The sequence below is a fragment of the Polypterus senegalus genome, chromosome 12 (genome assembly GCF_016835505.1).
Source record: "Polypterus senegalus isolate Bchr_013 chromosome 12, ASM1683550v1, whole genome shotgun sequence".
Lineage (NCBI taxonomy): Eukaryota > Metazoa > Chordata > Cladistia > Polypteriformes > Polypteridae > Polypterus > Polypterus senegalus.
This window is the reverse complement of record NC_053165.1, coordinates 141,601,723-141,614,196: the sequence shown is the minus strand read 5'-3', so window position 1 is coordinate 141,614,196 and position 12,474 is coordinate 141,601,723. Positions and strand designations below refer to the sequence as shown.

General features: G+C 38.8%; 1 protein-coding gene across 1 annotated transcript in view; it reads left to right on the top strand.

Moving 5' to 3' along the window:
- The first annotated feature begins 877 nt into the window (after positions 1–877).
- LOC120541064 (phospholipase A2 inhibitor and Ly6/PLAUR domain-containing protein-like) overlaps positions 878–12,474 on the top strand; it is a 34,837-nt gene continuing 23,240 nt past the window's right edge. Inside the window, exon 1 of the mRNA XM_039772338.1 lies at positions 878–932. Coding sequence (XP_039628272.1) covers positions 887–932 — 46 coding nt within the window. The 5' untranslated portion in view covers positions 878–886. The remainder of the gene's footprint in view (positions 933–12,474) is intronic.

Genomic DNA, 12,474 nt, shown 5'->3' with positions numbered 1-12,474 from the left:
TTTTGAGGAATCATCATCAGAACAGATGTAACGATGAGGTGATGAAGCTCAGAAATATGGTGTAGAGATGTCATCACAGAGAGAGAGATTTCTTCCTGTAGAGGAATTTTGGGTAGAATTGTACCAGTTCTGCCAGCAGCACTGATGGTTGTTCCATTGTTTTGAGTGATGACCAGTGCAGCAGGTAAGATCTGTAATTTCACAGGCATGAGATGTGCTCCTTATTCCTTTCACTTCGTGTTTAAGGTCAGAAAACTGCTGTGTGAGTTTGGCCAGTCTCTCATCAGTATGTGGTTTGTTAGACTGTAGTAAGTCACGCAAGTCAGTCCGGAGATCAGCAATAGCAGTGACTAAGTTAGGATCAGCAGCTCGGCTGTCTGCATTGTTTTGTGTGACAGTCACTGGCATGACATTTGAAGGACCAGCTATGCTAAGAGCTAACTGAGCACGTTCACATTGCCTTGCTACTTTCAATACAGCATCCAGTGGTTAGTGCGCCATGCCCATGGATTTTTAATCGAAGAGAGGGATCTAATCCCGATAAAAAACCATCTAAAGATTTCACAATGTTGAGCATCAGCAGTGTATTTTGGAAAAGCTTCAGTGACTAAGTTAGTTAAATCTGCAGTATAAACCTCTAGTGGTTCTTCGGGTTTGCGAGGACGAGCATTCAAATACGTTTGAAATGTGCCCAGAAACGGCCGTCTTCCAAAAACTGCTCAGACTAGCTTTAGCCAGCGCGTAGTCAGCCTAATCAGTTTAAGTTTCGATTTTCCTAGAAATAGACTCCATTGTTGATTTTTCAGAGGGAGTGTCCATTTAAATTCCATAAAGATGTACCTGTATATAAAAAGACACTTCCTGGAAAGTACAGCCTGTATGCAAAATGAAGCTCTTCCTCTTGAGCCTGCTTTTCTCACTGGTCTGCACGGGTAAGAAGGTTGTTTGTGTTCATGGACAAGGGTAATATTGTGTCCGTCATGTCTCATTCAATGATGACTATATGTGAGGTTAAATATTAGACTGAAGCTCTGAACCTGTTCATTTTTCTTTTTCTCTTAAAACCGTCGTACGTCTATGTAACACAATGAAGCATTTTAAAGCATATAATGAAAAATATTGGTTATAATGTCCTGCATTAATCTGAAATCATGTCGCTACTGTTTTAATATTAAAGACTTTAATCATCACTCTGATGAACGGCATTTGTTTTAACTCGGCTTGGTAATCTTTCGATTTCATTCTTTGCGTTTTTTCATAACATGTCCTTAATTGTTTTATAGAGTTTTTCCAATTCATTGCAAGATTGATGTACAGCATCTTCATTATCACATTTACAACGAGTGCAACAACGTGTACACTCAACTGATACAACGTTTAAGATGTAAGCGAACATGTTATGATTTAAAATGTAGATACGCATTCTGTATGTGTGTGGTTGAACTATTTAAAACATTAAAAGACCACCTTAGTTATGCTGCTGCCTGTCGCTTCCTTACAGCCCCGAAGTCAGTACAAACTGCATGCGCGATGCTGCGTTCGGATTTTCTTGGCTTTTGTTATCTAGAGTTACGTGCTAAGCTCATAGGCAACTTAAAAATGGCTTAGTTTGACTGAGTATACCCTTATGAAGTGTCGCTCCGTCCAGGGTTGATTCCTTCCGTCCTCATTCCTTCCGTCCTCGTACCCTATGCTGAAAGAAAAGGCTCCAACCTCCACGACCCTGAACTGGATTGATTGAGCTCAAGGACTGATGTACATGTAAACCTTTTTAAGTTAGTAAAATTGTGTATTAATGTCGTTATCGTATATCTCACTAATGTTTTGTTTTTTTTTTTTTATCTTTTACTGAATTTATTAAAAGCAACATTCCATACATTCTAGTCAAACTTAACACAACTAAATTCAAATCAACCCTCAGCCATGAGAAAGAGAGAAAAGCCAACAGGCAGAGTAAAACTGTTGAGAGTAGTTAAGAGAGAAAAGAGTCTTTTCCCCCAATATAAGTGCTTACTCTAAAATGTTATTGATCCTGCCAGGTTATAAAAAAGTTTTACACAGATCCTCTAAATGATAATTTTTTTTCCAGTTTCAAATAGTATATAAAGTCAGAGGGCGGCATGGTGGCGCAGTGGTAGCGCCAGGTTCGCTTCCCGAGTCCTCCCTGCGTGGAGCTTGCATGCTCTCCTGCGTCCGCGTGGGATTCCTCCGTGTACTCCGGTTTCTTCACACAGTCCAAAGACATGCAGGTTAGGTGCACTGACGATTCCAAATTGTCCCTCATGTGTGCGTGCCCTGCCTGGGGTTTCTTTCCTGTGTTGGCTGGGATTGGCTCCAGCAGTTAGGATATAGCGGGTTGGATGATGGATGGATATAATATCAGACACTCACTGATTTCAAAGGATTCTTCCAGTTGAGTATTTTACCTATAAGGCACATTTCAATGATTAAAGATAAATTAACAGTGAAGTAACGGTTTAATTTAGCCTGGTTGCGGATCTCTGTGTAAGTGCAACGAAATACTTAAGGGTTATTTTAAACAAACTTTCCTCGCATAGTAAATTGTGAACTGTGTCCGGTACTTTATGCAGTTCATTGCTGACTATGAGCTTTATTATAAAGAAAAAAGTGCGAAACAAATACGGAGTTCAGTTATACTTAATCTGTTGCCAAACGCTAAGGGACGAGGTGTCGATACTTCCACATTGTTACTTTAGCGTTATCTCGCTGGCAATACCGTTCCGTTACTTTGCAAACCTAGATGGCACACCATCTCCTTTTCTTGTTGGTTTAATCCATGGCGGGTCAAGTAAGGCAAATTATTTGTTTTCCAGAATCAACATTCACTCACTGATTGGGTGATTTTGACAACGTGGTAACCTGAAGAGTTCAGAACTGCGTTTCCTGAAAACGATGAAAGTTACGAATTAAGAAGCAACTTTAAAATGCAGGCACGTAACTTGGGAGTCGTGTATTTCTCTAAAAACCTTCTTCAGCAGCCCCGTTACATGACAGATTAAAGTTCTATTTTGTAGTGAGAAGTCAAGCAAAATGACACCTTTTATTGGCTAACTAAAAAGATTACAATTGGCAAGCTTTCGACGCAACGCAGGCCCTTTCTTCAGGCAAGATGTAACAATCACATAATCAAATTCTTAAATTATGCAATCTTTTACGTTTACACAATACTTACATGAAGTAAATACATTTCATTTTGCATTATAAACTACCACAAAAAGGGTTATAATACAGTTGTGCCCTTTTCATGCAGTTCACTAGGCTCAGTGAAAATGACATAGATACTCCAAGGCACAATATCCGTAAAAAGTCCTTATGATTACAAAATCATCTCGGGGTTCAATACAGAGAAGCTTTATGGAGGGTGTAACAAGGCTGCAAGAGGCTGGGGTATAATCAGGTATCAGTTCTAGCCCACTAGTTTAATATATTTAACGTGTAATTGTTGGTGTCGTAACTGGTAGTTGGATCAACTGAGACAAAATTTAGTGGATGTTTTTTTCTGGGAAGGCTTTCTTTATTGCAGCTGTACTCTCTGTCTAAACGTAGCAACCCCTTGTCCCTGTCCTTCTGCTACTGTGCTTTCTGGAAACACAGCTCAGATTAGTGAATTTATTACATTGTGAGCAAGAAATAATAGAACTATCATGAATATATGTAGCAACATGAACCGTGAACTTCTACATACAGAAACAAACTTTTATGGTTGAAAATGAAAAGAGTGGAAGAAACAGAGCCAAGTTACAAAATGACCCTAAGTTCCACGGACCTCTTACCGTACCCTCAATCAGCACATCATAGTATGGACGCAGAACATTCTGAAAACCACAGGAAAGGTGTCTGAATAACACCATTGTCATAAATACTGGGGTTGGGTGTTAGGGTAGAGGATGAAAGTCAGAAGGCATGCCTGGGCACACAGATCTCACAAAGTAAATTTAAGTTAAAAACTATACCCATCCTGATACCAGTATAAAATACTTTAAAAGTTTATTAAATACATTTATACCCCATAGAATTGGTCCTAAATCTGTCCAAAATATAGTTAAAAGTGATCTATAAAATTATCCATAAAAAAAACACCAAATACTTCAACTAAAGTGAGGGTTCAAGATGTGGCACCCTCTACTGGCAGAATTAAGAAGTGTTTAAAATCCGGATTAAAAAAATCAATGAAAATACTGCCAAATCTAGACACTAAACGAACGTACAAACAGAGATAAAAGAAATCTGTTAAAAGCACTAAAATCATTTTATAAAAGAGCAAAAATCATAAATATTATACTAAGATACTAATACATTTTTTAAAATCAGAGGGCTTGTTAAGGGCTAAAAATAGTTTCTAAAACAGGGTAAATGACAGTTTTTAGGGTTAGGCAAAGAAAAGAAAGGATTTAAGATTAGGCATGGGAGTATAGAATATATAGGAAAACAAAGGGTTATAAAATTTAGGGTTTGTGAGAGGGATTGGGGAATCTAATCTAATAGGGTTACAAAACAAGAGTAGAAAAGAAAGGGTCTTAAGATAAGGGAAGGGTTAGAGAAATAGACAGGTAAACAGTGGGGTTAAGTTTAGAATTGGGGTTAGGGGTCGGGGATCTAATCCCTTTCAGAAACTTTTTAGGGTAAGGGTTAGCTCAGTTTGCTTCTTAAAGAAACAGTCAATACTGCGTAGAGACAGGGCCGTTTCTGTCCTATTTGGTACCCCTTTCACATGCCATACACAGACACACACACAATATGCTACTAATACAGGTTAATCACTTGTTTAATTAAAAATAAATAAATGTAAACTGAATAATAAAAGAATATTATAACAATAGAACTATTTTGCATGTAAATTGTGTATGTACCAAAACATACAAATCTTCAATAAAATAATAAAATAACAAAATAGAACCACTTTGCATGTAAATGTAACATTTAAAAAATATTTTTATTGATTTTAGTTAGAAGCAAATAACATTCCATACAATCAAGTCAAGCTTAGCAAACCAAAATTCAACCCTGATCCAGGAGAAAAAGAGGAGAGACAGCAGCCACAGCAAATCTTTAAAAGCAGCAAGGAAGGATGAGTGTCATTTTCTCCAATATAGATGCTTGGTCTAAAATGTTATTGATTAGATCCTGCCATATTTAAAAAAAATGTTTTGAACAGATCCTCTAAGTAAGAATTAGATTTTTTCCAGTTTAAAATCTTGTAGAACATCAGTTAACCCACTGACTTAAAAGAGGTGGGCTAGGAGTCCTCCAGTAGAGCAAGATAAGTCCATGTGCCAATAGTGAAGTAAAGACAATTTACCGTTTGTTTGTCCTTCTTCACTTTAAGACCATGTGGGAGTCCACCAAACACAGTTGTTAGTGGATTAGGAAAGACTGTGACTCCAAGGCTGTCTGAGAAGCATTCAAAGATTTTTGTCCAAAATGATGTTAATTTGGTGCAGGCCCAAAACATGTGGCCCAGTAAGGCTGGAGCTCAACTGCTGAATAACTTATTTAACAGACAGTAACTTTATATACAAAAAGGAAGTAGTACTAATAAATAATATGAAGGGCATTCAAAAAGTTTCCACACTTTTATATTTTTGTTGGAAATGGTGAAGGCGGGAGTAGTAGTAATTGGTCGTGTCTGAGAGTGTCATGCGATTGGGAAAATTGCATTGCAAAGGAAGGTGACTATGTAGAAAAGTGATGGCATTTGTTTTTGAAATTCGTAATAAATAGAGTTAAAAAAAGGGTGGAAACTTTTTGAACATCCCTTGTATTAGAAACACGTTGCTGGTAAATGGAGTGAGTTTTAAAATTGGACGTAACTTGACTTTCTTACTGCAAAATCATTTATAACGTCATCATATGAAAGATTCCTAGACATGTCTCTGTTAATGCTCATCATTGCAAGGCCATTGAGGCGGTCTTGTGACACAGTAGATCTCAAGTAATTTTTTATGAGCTTTAGGTTCGAGAAGCTTCTCTCTGCAAAAGCTACAATTATATTGGCTGCAATTCTGAGGGTTATCCACATATTTGGATGTATTTCATTTAAATTAGTTTCTTGTAAGAAAAGCTAACAGTTCCAGCGTGGTCATGTTAGGTTTAGAAAAATCCAGAAAAACTTCAATTTCTTGTGTCAATGCTTTCCCATCAAGGTCTGACTATTATAGTATGACTATCAGAGCCTTTTTGGGGAAAGGGACAACATCATAGTAGTGCTAAATGTGTCCCTGTGTAATGTGCCCCCTGGAGTGTACGTATTAGTTAAAAATCCCTTGTAGTGTAGTGGCCACAGTGCCCCTACTGCAGTGCCAGTACTCCTGCCTCCAATTCCTCTCCTCAGGCTTTGTCTCTCTCTTCTTAGTACCTTCTGACCTGAGGAATAAGCCAAGCAGGTGGCGGTGATGACAGGAGGCAGCTGTCTGGACTCATTCACTCAGTCGCTCACTGCACCTGAGTCAGCCGTCACTCACCTTGAGGCACCGCACTTGAAGAGGAGGAGGAGGAAGAGGAAACTGGGACCGAGCTGTGTGTCCATCTAGCAGGTTGCGCATCACATGGGAAGACACCGGCGACAAGTCCTGACTACTGGTCTTGGCATCAGCTAAATGCTGAAGTCAATAATATTGAGCTGCAGAGCCACAGTACCCTACGTCACCGCAGGTCTATGGCAGCAGTTCTTGACCAGCAGTTATAGGACGGAAGTTAAGGTTAGGGGTTAGTATGGTTAGCGTGTAGGATAAACGGTTAAGGTTAGGAATTAGTTCATTTTCGGGGTTAGTTTTGTTAAGGTTAGGGTTTGGTGTGGTTAGTGTGGCAATCAATTTGATTTGTAACAAGTTATAAGCATTTATTACTGAACTGCTGGTCTAGATATGTGGTGATGTCACTTCTGCCGTGAAACTGCTGTTGCAGACCTACGCTGATATATGGTCCTGTGACTCTGCAAGTGGATACTTTCACCGAAATTGAAGCGGCTCTGCCTCACAATCATGCATGTGGCTCAAAGGTAGCAAAGAGGCAGGACACACTGCCTGCACTAGTGTATAATGATAATTGTACAAAGGACTTCAGCTGTCAAAGTAACTTGAGTACTGCTTGCCTGTAATAGAGCAGATGGAGCTGGTCAGAAAATTACACTAAGAAAGAAGATACATCATCACAAAATAATCAAATGAGCACAAGACAAGCCTTCACAAATCTAAATGAAACAAAACATGAATAAATTCGGTCTTCATTCAGTTTGATTATGTTCTGCATGTTTTGACATAACATCAATGATTACTTCAGGTTTTTTAGGTTAAAAAAAAACAAAAAAAACAAAAAACAAACAGGGTATAGAAGTTGAAGATTGTGTACTTAAATTGAGTCATTCCTTGACTTCTTTTCTCACTTCAAACATAACTCAAGACAGTGGTGCCATAATGGGGTTGATAATTAGGATGATTTCAATGGCCTGTGGCTGAGTGGCATAATTTTATCAGTTTCTGTGTTCAGTTATTGAACAGACATTTAAAGATAACATCTATATATATAATTCACTAAGGGCACGCAAGACAGTAAGCGCAAGCAAGGCAGAGAGCCACTCCCACCAACTCACAGAGCCCCGCCCACCAACTCTAAGACCATGGGATACGCTCGACAGAGGCCCGCCCGCCAACTCTAACTCTCGAGCCATGTGCACTGCCTGCTCATGTGCCCGCACGCAACAACTAACCAAACACAGCCTCAGTCGCTTTCGTCTGTGCTACAGTCCACATGAGAGAGACACACACACAGGCGCGAGAGAGACACACACACAGGCGCACGAGAGAGACACATACACACACACAGGCACGCGAGAGAGAGAGACACACACACAGGCGCGCGAGAAAGACACACACAGTCGCACGAGAGAGAGACACACACACACAGGCACGCGAGAGAGACACATACACACAGGCGCGTGCGTGCATTGCTGCAATGTTACTTTTCTTGGTTGTTTATTAAATTACTGATTTTTCAAATGTTCATTTTTTTCCCTGTGCTTAAAACTCATTAAAAAAAAAGTGTTTTTAGTGAGCGGTTCATAGCGCTATAGTGCAAACTCTTGCAGTGTTAGTTTTTTCTGTTGTTCAAGGTTTTCTCAGTATTATTCAATGTTTTTACATTTAGTTTACTTTTACTCTTTGCATTCTATGGTATAATTAACTATATTTTTGCTTAAAAACTTAAAAAAGTATATATTTACATACAGTTCGTATGGTCTGGAATGGATTAATTGTATTTACATACAATCCTATGGGGGAAATTACTTTGGTTCATGACCATAATTCGTTCCAAAACTCTGGTTGTAAACCGATTTTCCACTGTATATATAATCGACCAAGACGCCTGACCATGGAGTATGCCCGACCGAACCCCGAATGCCCACTCTAACCCTCCTCCCGTGTCATGGGGTACGCACGACAGAGCCACGCCCACCAACTCTCACCCTCCTCCCACGTCCACCCTTGCTCTTGAGGCATGCGCATTGCTTGCTCATGTACGTAACCAAACACATCCTCACTCGCTTTGGTCTGTGATACAGTCCACATGCAGATGTGAGCCACGTTGACTGTTCACGATGATAATTATACGGCGTATGCTACGCCGCGGGTTGGCTAGTTTACTTATAATTTAGATACTTTATACTATGTTGCTTGCCAAAAGTAGCAATCTCCTTTAGCCAGAATGGTCCAGGCCAGTCCTCAAGGACTTCAATAGCAGAGCATCAGTAGCCCACTTGGGAGCCAAAGATAATTAACACATTTATGAAAGTCCAATTCTGGTTTCTGTAATACGAAAGAACTGCAAGTAACAGTAGTATGTTGCAGTTTTAATTTTGTTGAGATAGGGTTTGAAGGCAAATGCTGATATTGGATTGTAAAGGAATGGATGTTTGTTTTACCTTTGCACACCTTTCTCATTGTGTTAATCATGTCTTGATATGCAGTCATGCAGTATTTTCCAAATCTGTTGTTGTACATCACTTCTATTATTAGCCTTTGCATAAGTTTTTATAGTTTATTATCTCCATTAGTAACACTTACAGCTACACCAACTCACGTGAAGTTTTGGAAGTTTTTTTCCTATCACACTCACTTTTTGATCTACAAGTAACGGAGTCAGAGCTTATTCTAAACACTTCTCAGTACCCTAAAAGTATCTCTCTGCATTTGTTCTTGTTCCGATTTACTCCTAAACCTTAAATTCCTGACCACTATTTTTTGCTAAGACATTCTTATTAATGGAAATGGAAAATAACTGGCATGCTTTTGATTATCCTTTTATTATTATAACGTGTTAAAATCCCACCATTAAAGAGATATCTTCAGTGTCTGTAATGAGTGCCTACACCAACATGCAATGTAACAGAATTAGTTTACATCTTACATGGCTGCTGCTTAAAACATAATGTCTAATAGAATAAGGCAAAATGAAAAATATTCAGGCTACATTTATCACAGTTACTGTATACTGTGTCTGTCAAGGAGAAATAAGACCCCATTTAGTTTAATACCGGCTGTTCTTCATTGACTTCTGGCTCCAGTTGCAGCCCTAGAAAGATATTGTCATGTTTCAGGCAGGGTTCCTCCCCTGGCTGGGGTTCAAAATTTTGTTTCATGTCATTATTTGTTCATTTTTGTGTCATTGATTTATGTTAATGTTGCTTGCGTTGATTATGATCATTATTCTTTGGTTTTGATCTAGTGTATAAGCTGTCTGTGTTATGTTTCATGTGTTTTATGGGTGATCTCTCAAAAGGCGGGGCCACCTGCCCTAAATCTGGAGGGTCTTCCACAGTTCCTGGCAGTTCATTTAGAGCTTGTTCACCTGGGTTCCATTTTGTTTTAGGCAATTCCATTTTGCCTTTTGTGCTCTACAGAGTTTCATTCTTGTTACAAGTATTTTTTTGGAAATAAACCTTTTTTATAAAGATTCTGTATTGTCCTAATATCTAGCCAGGGTATAATGGTATTCCCCCATCTTGTGGGCATTTTTTACAAGTGTTCTTGGACATTATTGAGATTTATGTGCTTTGGGACTCCTAGTCCATAGCAGTTACCAAATTGGGTCCGCACAATCAAACAGCAACATTTTTTTAAACTAACCAACACCCTACACTCTTTGTGATTTTTTTTTCTCTTTTGCTTCATACTGTTTGTTAATCATTATTCATAAACACTCAAACTCATTACATGAATTTTAAGTTGCTTTGAAAACATCTGCTAAACAAAACTTATTATAAAGGGGACTAAACATTTACAGATCATTACAATGCAACATTTAATATATTCAGTTACGTCATTTGTGAGACACAAATACAGGCATCATCTTATTTAGTTGAGTCACAGTGTGTCCATTTCTATGAAATAGATTCTTTTCTGGCTTCAGGGAGCAAAATACTTCACTTAGCTGGTGAAAATAAATGAATGAAGACTGCATTTAGTTTGTTTAAGCAATCCTGGGTGATTTTTTTATGGGTTTCATATGAACATTACAGTTACTTTTATATGTGCAGTAAAGCACATATACACATAGTTCTTTTTGATCACATCACTTTGTACACACAGAGAAATGTGTTTTCAAGCAACAGGGCTTTGGGCTTTGCAGATTCACCACTATTAAAAGTATTAAAAGTGAGCCACAGTTATAGCATGCATGGTTTGTAAGGATTCAGCTTCTTTTTGTGGCTTATTTTAGAGCTTGCTATCAGGAACAAGTTCTCACCATGCCATCAGTTCTAGATTTGAAGATACTGCAATGGCTCTTGCTCTGAATATTGGTATTTTTGTTTTCCTGCTGATTTTTGCTCTGCATGATGCTGTTGGTGCCCTAATAATCCATCCATTATACAACCCGCTATATCCTAACTACAGGGTCACTTGGGGGCTCTGCTGGAGCCAATCCCAGCCAGGGCGCACAGGGCAGGAAACAAACCCCGGGCAGGGTGCCAGCCAACTGCAGGGCACACACACCAGAGACAATTTAGGATCATCAATGCATTTAACCTGCATGTCTTTGGACTGTGGGAGGAAACCAGAGTATCCCCACGCAGACATGGGCAGAACATGCAAACTCCACGCTGGGAGGACCCGGGAAGCGAACCAGGTCTCCTAACTGCGAGGCAGCAGCGCTACCCACTGCACCACCATGCCGTCCATGCCCTAATAATAAAATACAAAAAGCACATACAACCCAGAATGTTTAACCTAATTTGGTATATATTTGAATATTTACTTATTTTTAATTTCAATATTCAAATCTTACTTTTTGGCAAATCCAACAGCCATAGTAAGTATAGGGCTCAACTAGGACAATACTTTTCTACATTAGTAAAGTTATCAAAACCTTTAAGTTGGGGGGAGGGATAGTCACACTGGTAACAGGATGCAGGGTTGGTTTGGTCTGGGTTGGGAAATCATTATGATATATTTTCTTGGAGACCAAAATTTCTGGTGACTTTCCTGTAGCGAGATAATATGATCCTCAGGTCTTAATGTTGTTGGCAGTGTACAACAGAAGGCGATCAAAACTAATCTGCAGATTGACATGATGTGGTCTGCTGTTTATGGTGCAGTAAAGTATGGTCAGCTAATCATCACTGGTAAATAATGGCATACACTCTTGGAAACTGCATTAAATCATATCAAAACGTCTGCCATTGCATAGGCAGACTTCAGGATTATTGTAAATATTATTCACTTTGAAGAATGAAATGCAGAAAGAATTTTAAGCAGAGGTGGGAGGTTATACTCAGGAATTTTTATATGGCAATGTAGTAGGATGTGTGTTTCATTTCAGATCCATTGCTTGATAAAGCACCATTTCATGCAGTGAAGGGTTCTTTGTATATGAAATTGGTCCTTTGGGCCTCTAAAAAGGTTCATAATATGAAGACAAAAACAGAAATCTTTAATGTATGGTAGACCACCTAGAAGGATATGACAGTCCAATTTCAGCATAGCGTGTATTAATTTATGCAGCAAGAGCTCTTTAAAATCATACACTCACTGGTATTTCACAATTTTGCTATTATCAATTTATAGCCATTTATGTAACCTGTTACAAATGTAAATAAATAAATCCTCTTTCTGGATCCTTGATGTGAATCTTTCTTTTCAGAATTAAAAGTGGATCCTCTATGGCTTCACTCTGAAGGACCACTCTGCCACCTTTATTTTTCAAAGTGTAGGACCCCTTGTTACTGGAGATAGCAACTGTTGCAGTGTTTAGTGATTTTTGTTTTGATATACTTTGTTAATCTTCAATGAGAATATTGCATTTTATCATGATTTGTGGGTCAGAACATAGGGTTATACATTGTACAGCACTCCTGGAACAATATTCAGATTTAGAGCCTTGATCATGGGCTTCATGGGGTAGGATCCCTTTGGGGCAGTAATGAGATTTGAACCAGTAACCTTCTAGATACCAGTTCAG